Below are 26,835 nucleotides of genomic sequence, written 5' to 3'. Positions count from 1 at the left end.
ATAAAAAAAAAAGAAATTCAAAATCAGCTAATGATTTCAAAAAAAATTACAGCAGATTTTTTTTTGCTTATCTGACCCAGAATTTATGTTTATATCTATCGTAAGCTTAAAATAATTGCATCCTACATTTTACTTAACTACATATATTATTAACATAATAGTAAAAAAACCGGAAGAATTGAAATTTTTAAAATAGTAAATGACTTTTAACTAGTAACACTAAATATAAAATGGCGGCAACCTGTCAATGTCAAATGAAGCGCCAAAAATGTTCTTTGAAATAAAGTTTTGTTATCAGAAAACATAATTTGCATATTTATATAATGCAAGATTTTTTATATATAAATATACCAATGACCTGTGCAATATTATCGTAATATATATAATAGCTTATTTTATATGTTATTTTTTTTTATATTACACGATGGCAAACGAGCAAGCGGCTAATTGAATTCGCCGAAATGGCGAAGGCGACCGCTGCCCATAGACATTCGCAATTGCAGATGCATTGCCTACCCCCAATCGACCAAGGAGACGCACAAAAAGAGAATATTTAACCTTCCTATGCCTATTCCTGAATATCTCCTCCATCAAATCCACTTCTCCTTCCCATCCTTTCCTAATAAGAAAAGGGTGGGAAGGGAAAGAGGACTAAAGGCCTCCGGCACCAAATATTTACACACAAACTACGGAAAGTCTTAATATCTTCGATGTGTTAAATATTTTATATCTTTCATTTATAATGAGAGAAAACCTTATAATATTTTATTGATTAATATGTTTATGACTTTATATTCAAGATTAAGGACCATTTCCACTAAATAAACACCACTGGACTGATGTTAGAAAATATTTAAAGTAAAAACAATTTCTTTTGCCACAATTTTAATCTGCGACTAAATATAAAATTAGAGATACTAACTTTTATTAAAAAAAATCTTTGATCAGTGGAAATGGTTTTTAATCTTGATGTTTTTTTAAATACACAAGTACATATTTAAATATTTATATAACTAACTTAATAAAGAGCTTAATAATTTTTCATTAATACAACGTTTTATATCCCTGCGTTTCTTCAATATTAATGTACAATTTTAATATTAATATCTAGGTTTTACATTAATTCAAATTAATTCAGTTATTTCAAAAAAATGTAGATTTAAATTAATTAATAATAACTGAATATGTTTTTTTTTAATATACATAATTATGTTAAAGTTAATTTTATATGAGTATTTATAATTTAAAAAGTAAATAAATAGCCAAATTTAGAAATTTAAAAATAAATAAAAATTAAAACGAGAATATTTTTTCCCATAAAAATATTAGCCAAATTATTTACTGGATTTTTAAGAAAGTTTAAAAGTGACTTAATTTAAAAAAAATATTTAAATTTACAATTTATTAAATAAAATATGTATATATTAATGCAATTATTGAAGCAAAGCTTAAAAATAAAATTTAAATAACAAATTTCAATAGATATAAGTATTAATAATACTTAAATATCATAAGTAGTTACAGAATTAAGTATTATAAACGAAATTTATTAAAAAAAAACCATTTGTATGATAAATTCAAGTTAACGCCGATATTTATCAGAAAAAAAAAATCATCAAATCTTCGATTATTTGAATTTCCTTTTAAAAATTCATCACTGGGATCAATTAAATGGTGATGATGAAAAAAATTAAATACACATCTTTAGTATTATTTTTTGAGTAAGGAATGCATAAGGTAGTAATCAGAGAAGACAATTTTCCTGTATCATGAGTTCCCCGTGTGCGATGTGTTGCATACTATGTGTTGGTCAGTCAATGGGCGGCGGCTGCGCTGGAATGCTGGCCGGTGGCGCGGTCAAGTAGCCAGCAGCGTGCGGCGCTGGAATTATATTGATAAATTGTTATATAATACAATTTACAAAGCAATATTATATTATAAAACAGCATTATTACTACGACCCACTTATACCGGATTCCAATCAAAAGCCTAAAGCTTAAATCACATAGAAATCTCGCGTTACGTCTGATGACTTTCCATTCCGATAGCCTAATTTTTGTCCTCTTACTCTCCCCGGTATTTTCTTATAAGGAAATTAATGAGAGGAAGAAGTAGATTTAACTCAGGGAATAGGATATTTCCTCTTCCTATGCGTCCCCTCCGTGTTTATTGGTAAGCAGCGGTCGCTTCGCTATGTCATCGAATTCAGATGACCGCATGCTTGTATAAAAATAAAAAAATCCCATATATTTCTGGCAAAACATCTTTTCTCGCATTATCTATCAATTGTTGCGGGAACCGGATGAATATTTACGCTATGATATATTTTTCACTATTAATTTAAAATAAAAAACAACAACTTAAATGCGAATAATATGTAAAAACAAAACTTCAAAACTGAATTAATGTTGAAAAGAAAAATATTTTATAAAAATGTCCAAAAAGGGCTGAAGGAAAAAGGTTGGATGCAATCCACTTTATCAAACATTCAAAAAACAACAGAAAAAGTAAAATTTGACTTGTGTCTGTTAATTTATGTTTATTTTTACCAGATATTGATATATTTACCAGATATAGCATGTGCGTGTGGCACTGAGGATATGAAGAGGTCGTGTCTCTGCGCAGCGTACTGTTCCCAGACGCGGCTGCGCGCGAGCAGAGCGCGCACTCTGTCCCCGTGCGCAGCTGAGCGCGCCATACCCTTCAGCGCACCAACCAGCTGCGCAGCCGCCTGACCCTCCAGCCTCGACTCCAGTGCCAACAACAGCTCCGATATCAACTCGCATTCCAATGCCTGCATATATATTATAATCCTTACTAATATTATAAATGCGAAAGTAACTCTGTCTGTCTGTCTGTCTGTCTCGCTTTCACGCCAAAACTACTGAACCGATTTAAATGAAATTTGGTACACAGACTAGAGCCTGAGGAAGGACATAGGCTACATTTTAACGCGAAAAAGGGGTTGTAAGGGGTTGAAAGTGGGAGTGAAAGTTAGGCTGGTTTTACAGTCACGCCGCTAGACGCGCCGTTGGACAGCGCGCTGTTGGACAGCGCGCGTTTGAACAGCGGTGCACCAAAAACGACATTAGTACGGCGCGTTTCGCTGCTGTGAGACAGTCGTGTACAAACAGATACAAAATGAACGGCAATGCGGTTAGAGTACTGGCTATTTACTTTTTATGGAAAAAAAGGCAACAAAAACGTCGAAGAACAGTAGGTGTTGATCCTTATAACGCTACAAGGTTACTGAGAGGCGAACACGTAACATCTTTCTCTGATTTACGAGAAAATAGTTATAAATTTTATAAATATTTTCGCCTATCAACCAGCAGTTTCGACGAATTACTGTGCAAGTTAGAGTTTTCTTTACGAAGATCCAGCATACGTCGCATCCCCATAGCTCCAGTGGAAAAATTCATCGGCCGGGTCCCATAAACATCTTCTAATTCGCACTTCGTCAATTACTCGACCCGTATCGATGTGATTCATTTTGTACACAACAGTACCTAACGGCACGTCTCAACGGCGTGAGACTAAAACGCACAATGGCCGTAGAAGCGCACGAGCGGCGCGCGCTTCGACCGCGCCGCGCGAATAGGACGCGTTCAACGAACGGCGCTGCTCAAGCGCGCGAATTTGAAACGCTACTAATACCCCAATACATATCCGAGCGCGCGCGCTCCGACGGCGCTGCCGAAACGCGTGACTGTAAAACCAGCCTTAGTATGGAAGTATCGCCTACTATCGTCTACCAACCTACATTTGGCACGGTCCTGGCACACCTCTGTCTATGTCTACATCCATACATCAACGCATAGCACGTCGGTTAAGTAAAATAATAAGCCTTAATAAATGCTAAACGAAAACAGTATTTCACGGGGACGAAGTCGCGGGCACAGCTAGTTAATATATATAAATTAAAACACTACAATACCGACTTTGCTATTGCCTAAAGCAAAGGTTCCCAATGGGGTCGATATTGAACTTAAAGCCTTGGCAATTCTCACTCTGTCTTCTATTGACCTAAGTCAGAACGTTAAATAATAATAATAACAATAATTAATCTTAAAAGTAGATAATTTGGCCATTGGGGGTCTGAGGTAACGGTTCATTTTGGAAAAGGGGGTCACTTGTTCAAAATAGTTTGGGGATCCCTGGCACAAAGCGTCATTAAATTACAGACAAAACAGTTATATTGTGGGTGCAATTGCAAACTTTAACAAAATCTGTAAGCAAGACGATTTCGATCCATTCATGACGAGTGTATCCTCGGCACTAAAGTGCTTGACTCTCGACTTCTTTTAATAAAATGTACATGTGAACTGTTGCTGTTAATATTTATGTATATATAATAACATAGTGTACATTTTCAAATATTATTTTAGTTTAATAGTTGCAGTATTTTTTTGTTTGCTCATCTCAGCTATAAATTGCTATAAGTGAAGACTTGTTATTGGTTTTCAGTCATCCAGTTTAGAGTTATTTAGATTAATATAGCTGTAAATTTTCCATGTTATAAATTAAATAAATAATCTAACAGTCAGAAGGTAAAGGGAAAAACACATCAGCAAAATCTTTTAATGACTATCGTTCAGAAATTAATCTTATATCTCACAATAATCAAAATTACATCTTACATAATAATAATAAAATTTCATTTTATTATTATTACACGTTCAATGCTCATTGCGAGTGCACATGAGCATATGAAAATAATAGTGACATGAATGTCTTAGTACTAAAAAACACTGCTCAAATCCTAGAAATCTAGAATTAAAAATCCAGATACTAAATAAAAAAAGCGGTTCGAAACTACTTTAAATTAGGTTATTTAAAAGTATTTATTTTACCTGCAATACTAGTTTGTCAGTATTGGGATTGGTGTTGTTGAATATAGCTGCGAGAGCCTCACAGGTGGTGCCAACAACTTCGCGACACGTTTTCACCGCAGTCTTCAGACCCGACATCACCTCAGTCTGTGTCAGCGCCGCCACACAAGACTGTACACACATGGAATAGTAAGTTACCACTGTCAAAAACCCTTAAAGCAGATTAAAAGGGATGACTAGACTAGATTTTTTTCTACACCGGAGATCCCGTTCACAATGACTGAGAATAGAGAAACTGAAATAATTTATTCATTATTTGCATTAGTTCTAAACTAAATTGACATTTTTAATGTTATGTTTGAAGTGTTCATAAAAAAGCGGTTTTAGAGGAACAAAGGGCCATAGTGGGCAATAGTGGGCAGTAGTGGGCAATAGTGACCAGCAGTGGGCACTACAGACCTGGGTGTCTGCGAGTGCGGCAAGTACGGGTACAGCGTGTTTGGGACATGAGGGCAACAGACGAGCTAGACGTGGCAGCTCGCCCAACTGCGCGCACACCTCGCCCAGCGCCGGCTTAGCGCGCAGCAGCGCCGCCAGCGCACGTGCACATGTCTCTCCCCTGCTACCCTGCACACATACAATGAAATTGTTGCACTCAGAAACATTGGGCCATCACTAAGGGAGCATCTTTTAAAAACAAAAAAGGTCAAAAAATTTACTTCCAGTTCAACTTTCACGCCGATAAATAATATAGATGTAAATATACTTTAAAGTAGGAAAAAAAAAAATAGAATATATCATTCACTAATATAGGAAACGGCTAAAACACTCGCGTACATTTGTCCGGTGTCGGAACCGACTAGTTCTGTCGGTGAGCTACGGGCCGCGTCCGATAAATAATACCAGTCCCACTCACCCTGATGAAGTGACCCCGATGGGCTCGAAACTAGTCGGTGCCGACACCGGACAAATGTACGGAGAGTTTTAGCCTTTTCCTATATTAGTTAATGATCATGTCTCACGAAAATTTAATTAGAATATATCTTACATCGGAGGCGTCCTTATTGAGTGAAGTCAAGGTTTCAGTGAGCAACTCCTGCAGGAACTTCTTGGGGCTGCGCAGGCTCCAGTGTGGGTTCTGCAGGTACAGCTTGAGGTACACACCGCCCACCACCACCTCGCCCGCCGGCGCCCACACCTCCTCGCCATTAGCTACACGCTCTAGTGTCTCCCGGTCCTCGAATAATACATTCGGGTCCCGTAACTGATTAGCTAGATGTCTGAAAATAAGTTATTTTTCCTAAAATTAAAGTAATGTAAAGATAAGTTGGCGAGGCTTTTCAATTCGGAATATTGGGTTAAGAGTTGTAAGCTAAACAGGCAGTTTTTACGATTCGTGTGATGACTGTGGTTCCGGAGGCCTAATTTTAGTCATGTTTCCTTTCCCACCCTTTTCTTATTAGGAAAGAATGGGAAGGGAAAGTGGACTTGGCGGAAGAGGGGACGCATAAGAAGAAATATCCTCTTTCTGTCCGTCCCCTTCATCGTTGATTAAAGGTAGGCAGCGCATCTGCATTTGCGGATGTCTATAGGCAACGGTCGACTCTCTATTTCGGCAAATTCAGGTGGCCGTTTGCTCGTTTGCCACCATTTCATATAAAAAATATACCGATGACATACCTGTCTCGAAGATGGGCTATATGAGCCTGCACGTTACGTCGGGCGTCGTCAGACCAAACAAGCTCGGGGTGTTCATGGCTGCCATCAAATGCCTGCAGTGCGCCCGCGCACGACTCCCGCATCGCATCCGCAAACACGCCCGGCATGTAGCGGCATATTGTTAGCCGCACCTGAGAAAAAAACACCCAACTTATTATAACACTCCTATGACACTTAGGGAAGCAATATGAATCTAATAACACATTACCCGTCGACATCGATTCAATTTATAACTCGCCTGTCGGAATTTTATGTTTTACAAAAAAATATATGACTAGTGTTTCTTTGTACTATATGTGAGTGATGTATCGTTGTTATATTTCTACTTTACCTTAGGCCCATGCAATTTGTCTGCCATCATGCGCGACAGCAGCTCCGCAGCGGACTCTCGCATTTCTGGTACTTTGCTATTGCAAAACAAATCTAATAGATAGATTACCGCACCTGCACAGGAAATATATTCATTATTACGATGAAATTTGTTTTATAAATTTTGGTACGAGCAAACTCTGTATATTGGTCCTTCGAGCCGGAAATAATACTTTTGTGTTATAAAATAGATCCCACAACAGATAGACCGTTGAAATACTACGACCACACAGAAGACAGGCGTGAAGTGGAAGTAATTCCGCATAGTCTGAGGAGTGTGCGTGTCGAAGTCCTAATTTTAGTCCACGTACCCTTTTCTTATAAGGAAATGATGAGGAGAGGAAGTTGATTTGGCAAAGGAGGGGACGCATAGGTAGGTCAATTAGCAGCGGTCGTTTTGCTATTTCGGCGAATTCAGGTTCGTTTGCCACGTAATAATAATGAAACTTACCTTTAGCTAATGCTTCTCTAACAATCGCAGTACTGGCTAACAACGCAGCTAGTGTAGGTAATGCATTAACCGGTGGCACCCTGTCAGCCAGCAACGGCAACAGATGACCCAATACACCGCAAGCTGCAACATCTTCTACACACTCGCGGACTCCGCTAGCCGCGAGAGCAGCGCCCAGTGCAGCCTCACGGAGATTGCTCCATGCTCGACCAGATATCAGTCCGAATATAAGACCAAATGAACCGATACATTGGATTTCAACACCTGTGGATAAATTTAACTTTTATATCGAGATTAGCTGTCGCCCGCGACTCCGTCCGCGCGCAGTTAAAAAAACTTAATAGGGGTATAAAAAATAGATGTTGGCCGATTCTAAGACCTACTCAATATGCTCACAAAATTTCATGAGAATCGGTGAAGCCGTTTCGGAAGAGTACGGGAACAAACATTGTGACACGAGAATTTTATATATAAGATAAAAAAATAAGAAATTAACTTAATGAAAGATTTTATGAAATTCCTTATAACGTAAAGTATATCGAAGTGAACTTAAAATGTTATAGTCTTACCAGGATTCTTGATAAGGACATTAGCCAAGGCGTTGAGCGCTAGTGTGATATGACATACTCTTTCATCTGTCATATCGTTTTGAGTTTCCTCTTTTATGAAATTCAATAAATCTATAACAAATTGTTGAGGATTCTGAAAAAAAAATAGTAAAAATTAATTTAAAGTTACTCTTTAATATAAATAACTAATTACGATGAAGTTGTAAATGACAAGTCTACAAGATTACATTGTATCTATCAAAATTTATGTATTAACTAGCTTTTGTCCGCGACTCTGTTCGCGCGGAATTAAAAAAATCTTTATAAGTAGCCTATGTGTTCTTCTAGATTATGTTCTACATCTATGCATCTTTTCAGCCGTACCGGAGATACCTTCAAACAAACATCCATCCATCCATCCATGTAAACATTCGCATTTATAATATTAATAAGATTTTAGCTTCATACCGTAGTAAGCTGCTTTAAACATCAATTAAAGTGAACGAATCGATTCGTACTTCAAACATATGTGAATCAAATTCAGTTGTTACAATATTTCCATGTATTTCCTTCGACCTTTTTGTAACATCCTTATTGTTTAAAAAAGAAAAAGAGTTCACAAACGCAACATTTTAACAACGTTCCATTGATATGATTAAAATAATATGTAATTTGAAAAAAGATAAGCAAATATACAGTCACATTGAACTTTGATGAATTATCAAATGTGACCTATTAAAATGCCTCACCTATAACTTCGTTTAAACCCTAGGTTTACTATTTATTTACCTCAATAGGATAGTCAGGTTGTTCATTGTATATATCTAGGTAGACTCCGCCTACAGGCAGCAGACCCTCGTGCGCGGAGTACGTGAAGGCAGGGTCCAGGAGTGGTGCATCATCATCAAGCGCTCGCCATCCTCGCAACGACTCGCGTAGTTCAGCTCGTGTGCTGTTGTCCCACACGAGGTACGGCGTACGCCAGTTTGATGTCAATGTTTTTAATAACTGCAACAATGTTAGAATTAATTAAAACTAGTTTTTCACGCGACTCCGTCCGCGCGGAATAAAAAAAATGCACACAAGAAAAAAAGTTTCTATGTCTCCTAGTTCTAAGCTATCTCCCCATCAATTTTCAGCTAAATCAGTTCGACCGATCTTGAGTTATAAATAGTGTAATTAATACGACTTTCTTTTATATATATACTAGCCTTTACCCGCGACTCCGTCCGCGCGGAATAAAAAATAGAAAACGGGGTAAAAATTATCCTATGTCCGTTTCCTGGTTCTAAGCTACCTGCCCACCAATTTTCAGTCAAATCGATTCAGCCGTTCTTGAGTTATAAATAGTGTAACAAACACGACTTTCTTTTATATATATATATATATATATATATATATATATATATATATATATATATATAGATTACGTTCAAAAGAAACGGAAGCAATCAAGCAAATTGTGGTAAAAATCCCGTTTCTTTCCCAATTAGTAATTTATATTTATCAATAAATTAAATACTAATTAGTAAATAAATTAAACTAAACGCTATAAAGTTAATAAAGAAACAGAGTTTAACTTTGTTAAATGTGTAATTACCTCATGCCTGTCGGGCTGTGAGAGACGTGCACAGAGGTAAGGTGTGAGCAGTGTGTGCAGAGCGCTGCGCACGCGCACGTCCTCGGGCGCGGCGTCCTCGTGCGGCCCGTACAGCGCGCTCAGCGCAGCCGCGCACTGCACCGCCAGTTGATTCGCCTCCACCTGTATATTGTAATTTTATTACGTTAACACGCACAAAAATTATACCTTTTCAATATTGGTTAATTATAAACTTAATAGAGGCACTTTTTGAAGCTCAATAAACAAACTACAAACACAATCTTATAAACTATTATTTAGATCTTAGTGGGAAAAATCTAACCATTAAATTACTGCAAGCGTTTCTCTAAATTACCAAAAATTTAACAGTTTTCTTTTCCAACCATCGTTTATGTCTTATAATGGATGTTAATAACCTGTTTATTCTCTCCTTCAGTGTCGACACCGGACTCGGCGAGGGTGTAGTCGTATTGCAGCGCGAGTGGCAGCAGTGCATGCAGCGCCCCCGCGCGGGCCAGTTGTGCGCGACAGGTCGCCTCAGCACTCAGCGCCGCCACCGCCTCTGCGCCCGCGCACGCCGCCTCGCATAATTGCTGCAACACGATACAAAACATTCTAGAAACTTTTATTTCTCATATAAAATATGGAATTACCGCACTCTTGTTGCTGCAATTATAATTAGAAAAGATTTATTTGTATATCAATTAAATAATTAAACAAACCGGTCGCCTAAGTAGCGGCACGAGGTCGGCAGCTAGCGAAGGCATGTCAGCACAGACGCGGCGGCAGGCGGGGAAGGCTGCGGCCACGGCCAGGCAGCGTGCTGCGTGCGCGCACACCGCCGCCGCCGCGCCACGGGAGTCCCCGCCCAGAATCGCAGAACATCGAGACAACGCGGCTTGCAACACCTGTATATAGTGATTTTAGAACTAATAAAAAAATAATATGTCATAAGGCAACTAATTCAAAATGTATCCTAGCGTATTACTTTAAGAAACTCTACCAATTAACGATACAAACGCGTTCATGTCCACATTTTTTTACCAGCACGTATACGTGTACGTACCTGCAACCCGCCCTCACGACGCAGCTCCTCCGCGTTGAGTGCGGAGCAACGCACCGTGGCGTGCGCGAGCTGGCAGGCGGCGGGCAACAGCGCAGCATCCCGCTCCGCGAACAGCTGCTCCGCCTCCACCTCCAGCCGCGCAGTACGCAGCAGCTGCGGGTAGCCCGCGTACTTGTACGGCGCCAACACTAATAACAAATACAAATTACAGATATAACAAACAAAAAGACAACGGCTTTAAACATCCTTGGATATTTTTACGAACCTTCTGAATATCTCTCAAACAGTATAGTCTGTGTTCGCAGTATGAGCACAATGTTATTCGTGTTAGGTCCATCCCCGGTCCATACATTTCTACTGCATAGAAACTCGTAAGCCTGGTTGACTGCTTCAAATCGATCCTGGAAATAAACACAAGACGTAAGCCCCCATATATTTAGTACATAGAAAAGCTATACAAACTCCATCTTTAAATATTGCACTTACTCGTCCCTCTGGGTTTTTATCTGGATGGTATTGATGCGCAAGACGGTAGTACGCCTTACGTACGGCAGCCTCATCGTGCGCGCCCGACGTCAGCCCCAGAGCTGCGTAAGCTTCGCTAACAGTCATCGAAGGAGCCTTTTTCTCCACCTCGCGACGCCACGCCTCCAGCACATCTTTTAGTAAACGCACCTGAGATAACATGGAAATATATTTGTAGGAAGAGGATCGGCCATAGTTAAAAAGAATGAAGCTACTTTAAACTTTATAATAGTTTTTAGCAAAATCACAGGATTAATGACAGTTAATTAACCATTAAACTAAACTATGTTCCAAAGTAACAATTCAATAAATTAGCCTTAAATAATACCCGGGTATAATTAGTCTAGGGACCAAATTATAGCACCGGAATAATAATTAATTCGTTTCCACAAATTAACTATCCAAGCGTCTAGGTTAAGCAAGCGAAGTATAACTAGTGCACCGAGCCACGCCAGAGCCAAGACTGCCTTTCAAATAATGTTGCACGTCTTTTATAGCGGCAGAGCTAGTAGTGGGGAGAGTGGGGGCATCGAATGACGCAATCGGTGCACGTGTTGTTTACAGTTTCGCTCGGGTGGCGCGCGGGCGCCGACATATTTATTTTCTGGTTGCACAAGCCGGATTAAATTATATAATAGACAATTTGAATGCCGCTTAAAGTAACAATTACTTGGACATAAGTAGAGATGAGAGAGAGAGAGATAATTTAATTTAATTGCGAGTTTCAACTACAGTGACTTGTGTTAATAAATATTGTTGTCTTTGTTTTGTCATAGAGAATGAAAGGGATGATAATATTTATGCAGACCGCAGACATGAACACTATGAACTCACCGGATCAGGTATAGGCCAGTCGGGGAAGCGTTGTGTATCACAGAGATGTCGCAGATAGAACATGTTGCAGAAGAGTTCGTGCTGCAGCTGCGGGTAGCAGACCGCGGGGATAGCGAGGTAGGGGTAGCGAGCCGCCACGTGCGCGCGCAGTCGCGGTGTGAACTCCCCGATGTGAGCTGATACTTTCATTATCAGCATACGTCTGTGATACATCAAGTATACTTCTAAAGATACATCAGTCCATTGAATTAATACTCTGGAGCTAAGTAATTCTAATCCTAAACCATTAATCAAACCGTGATAAAACTTTGTTAGAATGTTATGAAAACCCTATTACGCTTTTCGTGTCCAAATCTTACTGATATTATAAATGCAAAAGTTAAGATGGATGGATGGATGTTTGTTAGAATATATCTCCAGAACGACTAAACGGATCTTGATGAAATTTGGCACAGATGTAAAACATAGTCTGGAAGAACACATAGGTTACTTATTAAGATTTCTGTAACTACCCGCAAACTGAATCGGAGGCGACAGCTAGTCTTACTAGTATTATAAATGCGAAAGTTTAGAATGGATGGATGGATAGATGTTTGTTTGAAGGTATCTACGGAACGGCTCAACGGATCTTGATGAAATTTGGCACAAATGTACAACCTAGCCTGGAAGAACACATTGGCTACTTATAAAGGTTTTTTTAATTCCAGGCAAACGGAGTCGAGGGCGAAAACTAGTAGTTATTAATAAATGATGCTTGGACATGATATAATCTCACTTTTGATCAATCGAAATACATGATCAATTGCAAAAGTGCGATCGAATAATTCTTATAGTAAGATTCATACATAAAAATTACAATAATTTTCAGATCGATCTAGGATAGTATATTCGGTCGCTATTACCTCATCTCGGAGTTCCATATTGCCTCCGGTGTGTCCCACTCGCCGAGGAAGGTCTGTGCGAACTTCTCAGCGCCATGGTTCTCCAAGTAACACACCATCGCTTCAGGCAACAACTGACCCAGGATAGATCGCTGCATTATATCCGAGCTGGACTGTAAATATTGACTAATCAGTTAGATTGCCGCCTTCAGTTATTTAAATTGTCGCTTAGTGTAGATTTAGTGTGTGAAAGTGACTCCTATCGGATTACTTAAAGACTCTGAGTAAAGCATCACAAAAATTATATAAAGTAAATTAAGTTCAATTTTTTTCATAAATTGCCGACATAATTGGTTTTTGTCAAGTTCTAAAATTTCATTAATCGATTTGATCAGATCAATGATCTACATCATGATGATGGATGGATGGATGGATGTTTGTTTGAAGTTATCTCCGGAAAGACTTAACGGATTTTGATGAAATTTGGCACAGATGTTGAACATAGTCTGGAAGAACACATAGGCTAATGCGTTTATTTTAACTCCACACGGTCGAAGTCGCAGACAACAGCTAGTGTAAATATAAAATCATAACACATTACTTACTTGATCAGCTCTAAACGCTTGCTTCATATGCGTGAGTCTTAAAAACCTTGCAATCGGCAATAGATTAGAACCGGTATACAACAACATGAAGTAAAACACACCAGTTAGATACAATTTAGATATTTCTGGATTGTCTTGCATCACTTCATATAGTAGAGTTGCCACCTAAAAACAAATAAAACTAAGTAAACATACCAAAGGGGTTAAGGAAACAAATTTTTTATACAATTTTATAAAATTATATAACCTTTTCAACGAGTATAGGATCGAATGTTAACAATAGTTGAACCACATGAGCTAAACAAGATGGCTCTGATAAAATCCGTTTCACCCGAGGCAACGGTCTTATTACAGCGTCTTCTTCGTCCCTAAAAACAAAACAAAATTATAATCTATACATATCAATAAGAATAGAGTGTGTGTATGTAATATAGAAAACATTTCATATTTAGTACACATTTTTGTCTCCGTAATCTCCGGAACGGACAGACCGTTTTTGATGACACTTGAACTTAAAGATACATACACGTGTGGTCTTTTTTAAATCTAGATTGACCCATCTTCAGACGACCGCTGTATCAAATAAACCTAACAGCCACCCTCAGTGTAACCACGGCGCCCCCTCGTGGCCAAATTGTGCAACAATTTTAAATGGCAGAACGTACCTGCTGGGATAATATCGCGTACAGACAATAAGAAGATCCAGTATAGTAGCAGCGAGAGCACTCTCGTCCATGACGGGAGCACCGCGGGCTACCAGCGTCCATTTGAGCTGCGGCACGCTGCCCACCGCACGCCAACCCTCCATACTATTCGCCCAGCATTTTGTCTTATTGTTTATCTCCCCAGATTTGTAGAGATCTTTCAACTGGAACATATACTATCAATTAGTTATAACTATAGACGGATCATTGAAATTCAGGCCCGAAATATGCCGGGTTTCCGAAATCAAATCAATCAAGCTGCTGAAGCCTGTCATCTTTGGGATGTTAATTACAAAAATACATGAAAAAAAAAAACTGATTTAACTTATCTAATACTAAATAATCGTTCTAATCGTTGGTTTTCGAGACTAAAATCTTTTTATAAAACATATTGTTATCTGTGTTTTGTTAAAGATAATGAGAGGCATGATGACTCAGAAACCAACGATTAGGCGAGTAGTTTAATTTTGCTCCACCCTTTATTAAATGTACTTTACAAAATGTCTAAACACCAAAACTGTCATATATGTTGTTGCGAATGAACGCAAACGTGTACGTATGCGTATACGTAAGTGCGTACACGTATACGTACACACGTGTCTATGTATACTGACCTGTTGCAGACTGACGGGTCCTTTACGATGCACTTTGTCGGGCATTTCAAGGTTGTAGTACCACTCGCGTTCGCCGGCGCCCGCCTGTTGCACGCCCGCCTCCAGAACATTACTCTGGGCGGGCACTGTAGCTCGTGAAGTGTGCAAGTGCGCTAACGTCATTAGTTCTACTAAGATCCTATAAATAATAATCAGCTGAACAACTACCTACATAATGATAGTCAATAAATTTGTTTTTTTAAAAAAAAAAAAAGATAACAATGGTAGCTTTAATTCACTCACCTAATGCCATTCCATTCTAATATCTCGCTAACATTTTTCTTATGTAATATTAATTTTGCTAGGAACTGTACTAGTCTATCTCTCTCCATTCTATCACATGTCTGTAAAAATATTAGAGGATAATTAATTTAATTTTTATATTAAAACAGAATATTGAGAAGTAAGTCTCCTTACCCTGTCTAACATTTGTACGATATATTTGGTATCAGCGAATGGGCCGATGTCTTCGTAATATCTGCCATAAACAATAGTCATAGCTTGAAGACACATACATTTCATTTCCACTTTAGGAGTCGATAGGAACCGATGGTAGAGATCGTTGAAAAACTCGTATCTAGAAAAAAATACACAGTTTTAATTTTAAGCCTTGAATACCTACTTAGTAATAATATAAATTTCGAAATAGGAAGTCCATCAATCATTTCCAATTTTTGGAAGTGGGCATTGGGCAATGTGAATTCTAGGCAGTGGGCAATGTGCAGTGGGCAATACTCACGATTTTCGTATGGGGCTGTCGTCGTTATCTCGCTGCTCGAGCAGTATCCGCAGGTAGTAGTCTCCTATCTTGACTTCATTCTGCAGACACTGGTAGTGCACCTCCAGCTCGGCGTGGTTCCATGACGTCAGCGCCCCGCCCGCCACCTCGCGGTCAGATGTGAACGCGCGCAATTCGTTCTCCAACGCGTTACGCAGCTCTTCGCGAGTCTAAAACACAATTGTAACATCTATATATATAAAAGAGTCGAAGTCGTGTTAGTTACACTATTTATAACTCAAGAACGGCTGAATCGATTTGACTGAAAATTGGTGGGCAGGTAGCTTAGAACCAGGAAACGGACATAGGATAATTTTTACCCCGTTTTCTATTTTTCATTCCGCGCGGACGGAGTCGCGGGTAAAAGCTAGTTTTAAAATAGTTTCAACATAAAAGTAGTAGAAAATTATCAAATACTACCTGTCACCCGCGACTCCGTCTGCGCGGATTTAAAAAAAATCTTATTTAGTAGCCTCTGAGTTCTTCCAGACTATATTCTAATATGCCAAATTTCAGTGACATTCGTTTAGCGGTTTTGGAGATATCTTCTAAAAAAACATCCATCCATTAACATACATCTAAACATTAACATTAATAATATTATTACTTACGGTGTGATTCCATATAAGATTCGGTAGAGCGTGATCACGATGGAACTGGTAGTAGAAGAGAGGCCAGTTGTATGTGGACTTGATGCACTCTCGTCTCCGGCGCAGCAACACGGGCCGCTCGCGTCTCTCCCCTGCCGCACCTCCCGTACCCGCTGCGCCAGTCCCCGCCCCCGCCACGCCCAGGCTGCGCGCGCGCTGCGCCCAGTGTTGAATCGCCAGAGAAGCATAGTGCTAAACAAATATATTAAATTAATATGTGATATTTATTCAATATTTAATATCCATTTTCTACTAATAACAGGCAACCTTGAAAAATTATTCTGATTGACCCAAAACACAAAACCTGTAAAAAATTTAAACAATACAAAGAATTATTATTTTCGTATGGTATTATTCTTTTTCCATATTTGTATTTGAAACGCATTGTAAATATAATAAAATCTTACTTCAATATGTTTCTCGACATATTTGACCTGTCGCTCGAGGGCCTCCCAGTGCGGGGCGCGCGGCTTCAAGCTCGCCTGCGCCAGCTGCAGGTTGTCGCGCTCCGGCACCTGCTCCGCCACCGCACCCGCAGGTGGAGCCTCCTTCGACTCCAGGAACGACAGCAGACCAGACGGCTGAATAAACGTATTATAAAAAATCCTGTCATTATGATTTTTTCCGTTAACAAAAAATCTGTAACTCATTGATGCAGACATTTTATATTACAAATTACAGCATATTAAATAAAAAACATAAAGCATATTTATTTAGTTTTAAGTTAAAAATACTGCAACAATAATTGTGAAAATTTCTAAATTATGAGAAGGCAAAAAGATTTTAGTAAATAATAAATAGAAACGCCTGTTAATCACTTTACAAGTTGATTTTATAAAAAATAATGATTATTTTAGAAGTACAACTTAACAAAAAAATATGAATTACCATTATCCGTTGCAGCAGGTCGTGCGCGGGCGCATGATTGACGAGCCACAGTGCTACGAGATGTCTGGCGAGATGTCGCAGATGCAGACGCGCAGGCTGTCCCGCGGGCTGGTAGAGCGCGGCCAGCAGGTGCCGGGGGAGAGCAGCCTCCGCCAGCGCCAGCGACTGCATGCGCGCGCCCACACCCCCACCACCCTCCTCTACCAGAGCACGCGTCACCAGCCCCGCACCCTTCACTATCGCCAGCGACGGATGCTGCACAACACAGAGCAATCACTGTTTGAACCAGAGTGAGTTTTTAGCTGACTTAAAAAAGAAGGAGGTTATCAATTCGAATGTTTTTTTATGTGTATTACCGCGAAACTCCGCCCCTGGTGCTCCGATTTTGATAAAAATCATTTTAATCGAAAGGTAGAGCTTGCAGATGAGTCCCATTTTTTTCATTATTTTTTTAAATAACTAGAAGACTAGTAGATTTTACTTAATGTCCTACTTTGGCATAGGTAGTTTATTATACTATGTCTCGATACCACAATAGATACATGCTCGTGGTACACTACCGTTTTACTCGACTATCAGTATGCGACTGTCTCTGACACAGGAAGTAGGCGCATAAGACAACCAAGAAAGAAGTCAATACACAGAAGTCACACTTAGAAGTTTTAGTATTCGAAATTTATTATAAGCAACTGTTAATGAAACTACTAGCTTTTGACCGCGACTATGTCCGCTTAGAACCTAGTATGTGTTCTTTCAGACTATGTTCTATATATGTGCCAAATTTCATCAAAATTCCTACTGTTACTGTCTAGAACTAAAAGCTGTTCAACCACTAACAGAGTCTTCTTTCTGCTTATTCCTTAAAAAAAAATATACAGTAAATACCGTCGTACAAAGTTTACATAACTTCGTAAATATAATTCACCTCAAACAATTTGAATACGACGCGTCCCTTGTTGGCGACCATCTCGAGGAGCTGGTCGAACTGCTTGCCATCGGTGGTCTCGCTGTAAGGTACGCACAGCGCGAACGTCAGGAAGTCCAGCATGGCCGCCACCACCAGCGCGCCGCTGCCCGCGTTCTGACCAACACAAAGTCAAACGTACGCATTATAACAAGCGATTCACAATTAAACTCAGTATTTGATTACTTTATGTATAACTAGTTGTTGCCCGCGATTCCGTCCGCGTGAAATTAAAAAAAAACGTAGTAAATAGCCTTTGTGTTCTTCCACACTATGTTCTACATCTGTGCCAAATTTCATCCGTTGAGCCGTTCCGGAGATACATCCATCCATCTAAACATTCGCCCGAGTTGCAAATCAATTGCTTGAAGTTGCAACATGAACGACTTTCGTAAGAAGTTAGAAAATTTTTGCTCCCTGGTAACACTTAAAAACTGGTAGGCGCCCCCTTGCCGATGTCAAAAACTGTCATAAAATCCTTGTGGTTCTATTTGTATGATATAAACATGTCTCCATGTCGTTTAACACTGACCACATGCTCCGCCCACATGGTGAGCAGACCTTCCAGGAAGGCGGGCGAGGAGAGCATGCTGGCCTTATTGAGCTGCTCCTGGCGCAGGTCGGGCTCCGCGTGCATCGGCTGCATCAGCGCGCACACCGCGTCCAGCGCCGCGTGAGAACACGCCGCAGAGTCCCGCCGGAGCGCGCTCACCACCGCACTACCGATCCACTCGCGGAAACTGACAACAAAATATTAAGTTCACTTTTTTTTCTAAACAGTAATTTGACAACGTAAATTATAAGTCAGTATTTCCAACCCGTAAACGGGTTATAGTACTTGACGCTTGAAATCAAAATAAATGTCAGGTACCTACTGCAAATGGCTACAAAACAAAACATACAAAGAAATAGGAGGGTTTCTATGCACATACACCTGTGAATCTTAAGTTTACTGTATTGTATGAGGTCGTGATACTTTCACTGTTGCATAAACATTTCCCCTACTAAATATCCCTAAAATATAACCATATATATTATCATAGCTTCATATATTATACATCTTACCCGGGTAATGCCGTGAAAGCTGCAAAGCCAACTTTACTTGCACAAAGTCGTCTGAGCGCGTGAAACTGCGCCTCCAGCTCGCGCGGCGTCAGATGGCTACCAGAGGATGCGCCACTCACCAGCGCCGTCAGCGCACCAGTTATCAGCTTCTCCTTGTTCTCCGCGAACAACCTCTAACAACAATAATACGATCATGCCATACTATGCAAGCATTAAGCCCAATTTCCACTAGCACGTTCAAAGTCGCTCGGTTATATTCTAACCACGATATTTCTTAAAGTTTACGTGTAAATTGTTTGACAGTGTAAAACTATGGAGCTTTATACTGTCAAACAATATTACAGGGTGTAAGTAATCAAATTTTACATTTATGTCACATTACTTGATGTTTTACGACTTTTGTCCATATAAGAGATGTTTGAAAAAAAAATGGACCAAACAAATTTGTCAATCATGTTCAAACAGAGTCGTTATTTTTCTAACTAATGCGGAAATACCGTGGTTTGAATATACTGACTTAGTGAAAAAGTAATTATGAAAGATCTTTATTATTTACAATACAAAGCTAGATTAATAATTAAATAATCATGTTATTTCTATTTACACTACGAAGATATTTTGAATGTTAAAGATACGTAGAAAATATTTAAATGGGTTGTGCGAAATTTTTTAATCAATGAACCTCCCCATTAACAACAAAATTTATAATAACATAAAATTATTAAAAACCGTCATTTTAACTGTAACATCATATTTTTGAGTACACCACTTCAGTATAAAGTTATTCGGAGAATAAGTTTTTAAGCAAATATTTTTTTTAACAAATCTGGCATTAACTAAATCTTCAGCGAAAAAGTTCTTAATAGTTGTGACAATTTTCCAACCCTTTCAATACTATTTGTGACCCAGTGACAACCATGACCTTGCACAACATATAGAAGATGTTTAAATAGAGATAATAAACATTATGGGGACTTACAAGATCCCACGTAAGAAACAGCCACAACAGGGGACGGGCCTACAACGCATACAACACAATGTTAACATGCCCCGCAGTACTCACTATCACATACTTATAACTACACGAGCGACAAAAAACTGCAGCTCATTGTGACGTCACACTTGTGTCATCCCTTTCATTAGCTCTGATAAAACAGAGACAACGATATATATTCAAATGTCACGGGAGTTGAATTCTAAGCTTACTTCTCATTAACATCCACATTTAGATTCATATAATGGTTACTTAAACAGCATCTTAGTATAGACTGTGTGTGATACTGTAGAAGTGACTATTTAACGACTTTGAGTGTGACAGAGAGATGTCACACTGGCTAAGTTTACTGGCACACATTTTTGAACTGCAATTTTTTGTAGTACGAAATGAATATGAATAATGTAAAAATGACAATTTAATAAAACACATCCCTTAAAACTTCGTAATTCGTAGATGAGCAAAGTAAATTTGTACTGTTTTTATTGTAATCTAATTTATTAAACTACTGAATGTATGTACATTGTCTAAGTATTTATATAATAAATATCTAATACCTAAAAGTATTACGAGCTTAGATAAATAAGTGCGTAAAACATTATATATTAAAATTTAAGTTACGTGTATTATTATATTACATAAGATAACTTTTATAAAAATAAATTGTAATTTAATTCAGAGATCTTAACACTTTCAGTGCTACCGAAAAATATCGTATAGCATTCAAAGTGTTAACATAAAATGTGTATAAGGACTTGTAGTATTGTGTAACTATTGTGAAAGTAATTTGTTACAGATGCTGTTAGATAAATATGTCTTAGTGATAAGTACAATGTTAGTAAAAACAACTCATGCCAAAGAATCAAGATTCAACAGTAGTATTCAATGTAGTATAATATATTTTGTAGAGTGGTGACATTTTGTAATCTTACATCCATAATTGATTTTTTTTATATGTTTCTCACAATATTTAACACTGATTCAGGAATAAGTCATAGTTATTTTTTTGACATTATGTAATAAAATATACATAAGTCATATATTTTTTGACACTTTGAAAATTCAGCTGAGATATGAATGAAAATACTGCATCATTTATATATAAAGTACATTAAACATTTTAAATACTAAATTATTCAAAACTAGGTTCTGGTTTAGTACTTTTTTACTAGTGTTTTTAATATTAGTATTAAATTTAACATTGGTTATATATTATCCGTTATAATATTAGTAGATTCCTATGTTAGTTACAAACATAATATTAACAACAGACACATACATATAACCTAGCTAGTAATATACTTACATCTTGACTGACAGAGTATATAAGGCCGCTGTAACCGACGTTGGCGTTAAATCGTTCTATTACTTCTGCCGGTAACATGTCACCTGGATTCTGGAACAATCTGGAAAAAAATTCTTAATTATTAATCATGTTAACAAAAATAATAATTGAACATAATAGCACATGTATAATCGAACCTGGATAAGCGAGATTATCCGATTATCTCGCTTATGGAGGTCGTCTTTCGGAACCGGATGATAACTCTCGCTTATGGAGGTCGTCTGTCGGAACCGGACGATAACTCTCGCTTATGGAGGTCGTCTGTCGGAACCGGATGATGACTCTCGCTTATGGAGGTCGTCTGTCGGAACCGGATGATAACTCTCGCTTATGGAGGTCATCTGTCGGAACCGGACGATGACTCTCGCTTATGGAGGTCGTCTGTCGGAACCGGACGATAACTCTCACTTATGGAGGTCATCTGTCGGAACCGGACGATGACTCTCGCTTATGGAGGTCGTCTGTCGGAACCGGACGATAACTCTCGCTTATGGAGGTCGTCTGTCGGAACCGGACAATAACTCTCGCTTATGGAGGTCATCTGTCGGAACCGGACGAATTAAAATAAAAATATCAATATACCTAAGGTGATTGGACTCTGTCTCTTCATCGACAGCTTGGTGCAGCGGGCCCAGCCTGTACCCGCGCGGTGTGGGCGAAGACCGCACGTGAACATCGCGCTGGCCTGTAGAACGCACGCCGTCCACTAACGAAGCCAGCAGTGCATCCCTATGAATATACCGAAAGTAATAACAACTGTCTCTGAATTTTAAAAAAACAATCTAGTAATAAATGTAGCCTATGTCACCAGTGGATAGTGTAGCTTTCCAACAGTGACTATTTCAAATGGGTTCAGTATTTTAAATTAAATTAAAAATATTAGTGTAAGTAATCATCAGGACAATTTCTTGGAATCGGAAGGAATTACTACTTTTTTATATCACTAAGCTACTTTGTTCTCCAATAAAATCAGTAAGAGTGTTAGAGAAAGACATATAACTTAATAGCTGTAAGAAAATAAAATTTAATTAGTAACAAATGAGTTCTTCCAGATTATAATCCACCTCTATGCCAAATTTCTTCAAGATCCGTTAAGCCGTTCTGGAAATATCTTCCATCCATTCATCCATCCATACATTGAAACATTCCCCTTTATAATATTAGTAGGATTTGCCCAGGGAGAGTAAAAGGTTTAGAAAACCATTTATCATTACATACTTACCTTTCTCCGGCCAAATAGGTTCGAACCTGTCCATTTAAATATTCAATAGAAAACTTCTGAGGATGTTCCGGATCTCGGACTAACGCGAAAACGTCGCTCAGTGGACGCAAACACACCACCTGGGAATAAATTTGGATATTAATAATATATCGCAATACAACATACAAGTTCATTTTAATATTTAAAAATCGAAGCGGCATTGAATGTGTTAATTTTGCCTCAATCATTAGATAAAGTATGACTATATAACTGTTTCTATGTTATATATAACTTCAATTTACATTTTAAGAAACTTGATTATAAACAAAAATATAATTATATACCTTTAAATATGTAAAACAAAATCAAAAGTATATATCCATTTTCAAAAAGTAAAAATACTAAACAATTCAAAATGTTTTATTTTCTTACATCTTACCGAATATGTCTGTGGATCTCGTTCCAGTATGCAGGTATCAGAGAGGCATAGAGTACGTCGCATGGGCTCCATGTGCCGCGCCGGATTCACCTTGTGCACAGTAAACTCACTCAATGATGTCTGATGTTGATCCCCACTGAAATAAATCATTATTTTCATATAAAACTGCAAAGATTAAAGACGATTAAAGACATGTGTAAATCAGCTCTAAACTAATTCAAAAGTTTAGGACATATAGACATGAACTGTTGAGCTTTGAGTCAACACCAAAATTGGCAGCTGATGGCTCATCAATCTGCCTGGTGACTGGCAGTTCATAGCTAGTAAAGAAAACCATAACTCTATGTAGGTACAAAATTGAGCTGAGTTGCAAATCAGTTCACTGTTATCTGTGATCTATATGTTTACAATAAGCATGTCATCAATTTTGGTTGTGTGCCACTGACTTGCCCTAATTGCTTTAATACATAAAAATTGTTGCAGCATTGAATGTGTTGCATATATTTTATATTATTTTAGTGAAATAAAGGTGAAATGAAATATTACAATACTAGCTTTTACCCGCGACTCCGTCCGCGCGTAAAAAAAATAGATAACGGGGTAAAAATTGTCCTATGTCCTTTTCCTAGTTCTAAGCTACCTCCCCACCAATTTTCAGCTAAATCAGTTCGACCGATCTTGAGTTATAAATAGTGTAACTAACACGACTTTCTTTTATATATATTAGATGTATTAATTATGTATATGTAGGTATGTTCCAATTGGCCTTTACAAAAATTCATACTGCAACAGAAAAGTATGCCATAGTATTTTTAACACATTCATTGCTACTGACTCGGGCGAGTTCACTTTTATGCATAAAAATAATAAATCACAAAAATCGTAATATGGAACATGTTAATTACTACAACAAGAATAAGTCAAGTAAGGTAACCTACTTCCAGGCTAACATTCTTGAGTGAATAAGTCTAATCAGATTAACATAGATCAGTCATGTTACAGTAAAAACATGCTCTTTATTAAGACACCTTCCTCACTTTGAAAAATATTGCTTAAGTAATAAATGTAAATGTATGTAGTTAATATTTAACACGTTAACTGCCACGTCAGGCACCAGTGCTTGACAGATATGGTATCTGTTAGGGCCATGTCAGTCACGAGTGCCTGATGCAAACGCATGTAATTCAAAAATTCAAATGAACCCAGGGAGCTGTCAAGGAACTTTCGGGGCTTTTTCTCTATTGAAATTGACTGACAAGGCCCCCAACAAACTATATTCATCTTGGCCTAACATTTTTACGTGTAGAACTGGTTTTTATGTACATAAACTTTTTAAGGAAAATAAATACAAATAATTGATTTCAATATAACACCAAAAACAAAAAAAAAAAGAAAATGCCATCATCAAAATTATGCTATGGCAGTTAACGTGTTAACAAACATCATTTTTATTAATTACTAGCTATCGCCAGCTACTCTGTCCGCGCGGCATTTAAAAAATCTTAAGTAGCCTATGTGTTCATCCAGACTATGTTCTACATCTGTGCCTAATCTCATCAAGATCCATTGAGCCTTTCTCGGGATACCTTCAAACAAATATCCATCCATCTAAACATTCGCAACTTTTTTTAATTACTATTTTAAATTAACTAAAATATATTTTTGTATCATTAGACATAGACATTATAAAATGTACCAGTAATCTAAATTATTTTACACCAAATAACAGCAACAGTGTTTAATTAATTTGCTACATTCAATAAGTAAAAAAAAACTTTATATGAAAAGATAACAATATTTTACAACTAGTACATTTATACCAGCACATACAAGATAAACAATGATTCACTATTTCAAGGCAATTTGAAACATAACTAAAATGTAACAATAATTATGCATAAAATATGCCTAAATTCATTTGTGGTAAATTAATTAACCACTCAACACTAGGCCATTTATTAGAAAAAAACAATTAATTTACTTATAGTATAACCATTTCAACCAAGCTCTAGCCTCTATATCGACGCTGGAAAGCGTAAACACTGTAACCCCAAAAGTATGAACTTTACAGGAGAGCCAAAAAATGATAACTCGTGAGCTGATACGCCTACAGGCATGCGGTATTTAGCAATGTTGTGTAGTTTGTGCTAACCTATAATAAAATCATTATCGTTTGATAATGGTTGAAATTATTAACATGTGAAAAACATATTCGCGATTTCAAGGGTTACAGCGTTTATGCTTTCCAGCGTCGATATATTTTATGACAATAGAGCTGGATTTCAATTTGGACATTTTTGTATCACTGAATGCTTTAGTCATACCTGTACTTCCCGAATCTTTGGTTATGATAATCATCCAAAGTGATGGTTGCAGTTAACACTTTTATTGTTGTATTGAGAATTAAATTGGCCATTTCCAACATTTTTCCAATAATAACTTGGTGTTCCATCGCATTTGAAAATAGATGTAGGCGGCTATAACCTCCGACAGCTAAGACAAAACCACCAGGTATATCTCTGACTGGTAATATGCCTTGTATATCACAGTATGGGTAGCTGGCTAGGAGGGTATGTGTGGAAGGATCCAACTGCTCCAGAGAACATGGTCCTACTTCAAGCACAACTGGCAATCGAGTACCACTCCAATGGTGTTTATATGCTTGATATCTCTGTAATACATAAGCATAAAGTCAATGAAATGAGTAAATTTAACTTTTCAATTAATTATTGAAGTAATTCCAGTTAACATTATTTTAAATAGTTCAAACAGGTGATCTGTGTGAAAAACAAGTAATCTAGTAGTTCATATTATTTTACACTATGGGAAAATACAGGAAATAGTCAATATGAATAGATAAATAAAAAACTCACATAAATTTCCTTTGACTTTTCCGCAAATAGATGTCTATATTTAAAAGCCTCGGTTAATATCAAACATTTATGTTCAGATGAAAACTTCATAGTATCTACTTTCTTATCTTTCTTCATTGTGAGTATGAAATCATGGTTTGATATGGAGTTTGAGTTTTTGGGTAAAGAAAGTTTCACAACATCAGCATACAGCCACTTGTTGGTCACCTCCAATCTGTCTGGGTTGTAAGTGGTGATGCCACGAGTGCCCACTGAGAACACTCGCTTATACTTCCCCTTCCACGAATGCTTAGTAACAAGGAATGAGGCAACATCCTGATTGTCCTTTAATGGAATCATCTTATCATTGCCTGCAATATTTTTAACACTGATTAAAAGCAAAGCAAAAATAATAATAACACTACATTTCTGTCCAAGAACCAGGGCCAGGAACTCAGGACAAAGTCATTGTTAGGAAAGTTAGAGTTTAGGGTACAATGTGAAAAATACAAAACCCTTAAAACCTATTTAAATAACTAATGAAAGACTTAAAGTATGAAAAAAATACGGTAATTTCGACGTTTATTCGACATGTATCCACCCCTTTGTAAATAGATCACAAGAAAATGGACATTGAAGACGTGTAAACAAGGGACTATTTGAAACTTTGTACTAATTTCAGTTGTAAACAGTACTATTAAGACATACTTACAATTTTTTAGTGTGTTCTATTTGTTTATTGATATTACGGCTTTAACGATATGACCCGCATATTCAAGAAAACAATCAGAAAAATATTTATGAGATAAGCTCAATATACGGCACACTCACAATTGTGTTTGACAATTCCTGTGTAATATTGCCATGCCACT

General features: G+C 37.8%; 1 protein-coding gene across 1 annotated transcript; it reads right to left on the bottom strand.

Annotated features, from left to right (window-relative positions):
• Positions 1-1,669: 1,669 nt before the first annotated feature.
• Positions 1,670-26,835, bottom strand: LOC106715740 (dnaJ homolog subfamily C member 13). Its single transcript, XM_045681454.1, has 38 exons — positions 26,676-26,835; positions 25,985-26,334; positions 25,436-25,782; positions 23,112-23,247; positions 22,694-22,812; positions 22,054-22,200; positions 21,433-21,532; positions 19,133-19,305; positions 18,600-18,807; positions 18,029-18,184; positions 17,104-17,358; positions 16,623-16,796; positions 16,177-16,407; positions 15,527-15,735; positions 15,205-15,364; positions 15,031-15,131; positions 14,749-14,926; positions 14,096-14,298; positions 13,678-13,798; positions 13,431-13,595; positions 12,847-12,998; positions 11,945-12,146; positions 11,072-11,260; positions 10,851-10,986; positions 10,586-10,773; positions 10,242-10,427; positions 9,936-10,112; positions 9,520-9,681; positions 8,709-8,927; positions 7,941-8,073; positions 7,372-7,635; positions 6,883-6,995; positions 6,513-6,682; positions 5,881-6,112; positions 5,292-5,459; positions 4,854-5,003; positions 2,569-2,794; positions 1,670-1,881 (listed from the first exon to the last, which is right to left on the bottom strand). The coding sequence occupies exons 2-38, from the start codon at positions 26,321-26,323 to the stop codon at positions 1,811-1,813; spliced, it is 6,660 nt and encodes a 2,219-aa protein (XP_045537410.1). The 5' UTR covers positions 26,324-26,334; positions 26,676-26,835; the 3' UTR covers positions 1,670-1,810.

The sequence above is a fragment of the Papilio machaon genome, chromosome 16 (genome assembly GCF_912999745.1).
Source record: "Papilio machaon chromosome 16, ilPapMach1.1, whole genome shotgun sequence".
Classification (NCBI taxonomy): Eukaryota; Metazoa; Arthropoda; class Insecta; order Lepidoptera; family Papilionidae; genus Papilio; species Papilio machaon.
Note: the sequence above shows the minus strand (reverse complement) of the source record. Positions and strands in the feature narration are given on the sequence as shown.

Bases quoted from the DNA above. Each gene is read 5' to 3' on its own strand.
- LOC106715740 (XM_045681454.1), bottom strand. From the start codon at position 26,323: ATGATTCCATTAAAGGACAATCAGGATGTTGCCTCATTCCTTGTTACT. The intron at 22,201-22,693 runs GTAAGTATGTAA...GTATATTCATAG, and splicing joins ACCTATTTGGCCGGAGAAAG to GGATGCACTGCTGGCTTCGT. The intron at 11,261-11,944 runs GTGAGTTCATAG...ATGTTATCTCAG, and splicing joins ACTGGCCTATACCTGATCCG to GTGCGTTTACTAAAAGATGT.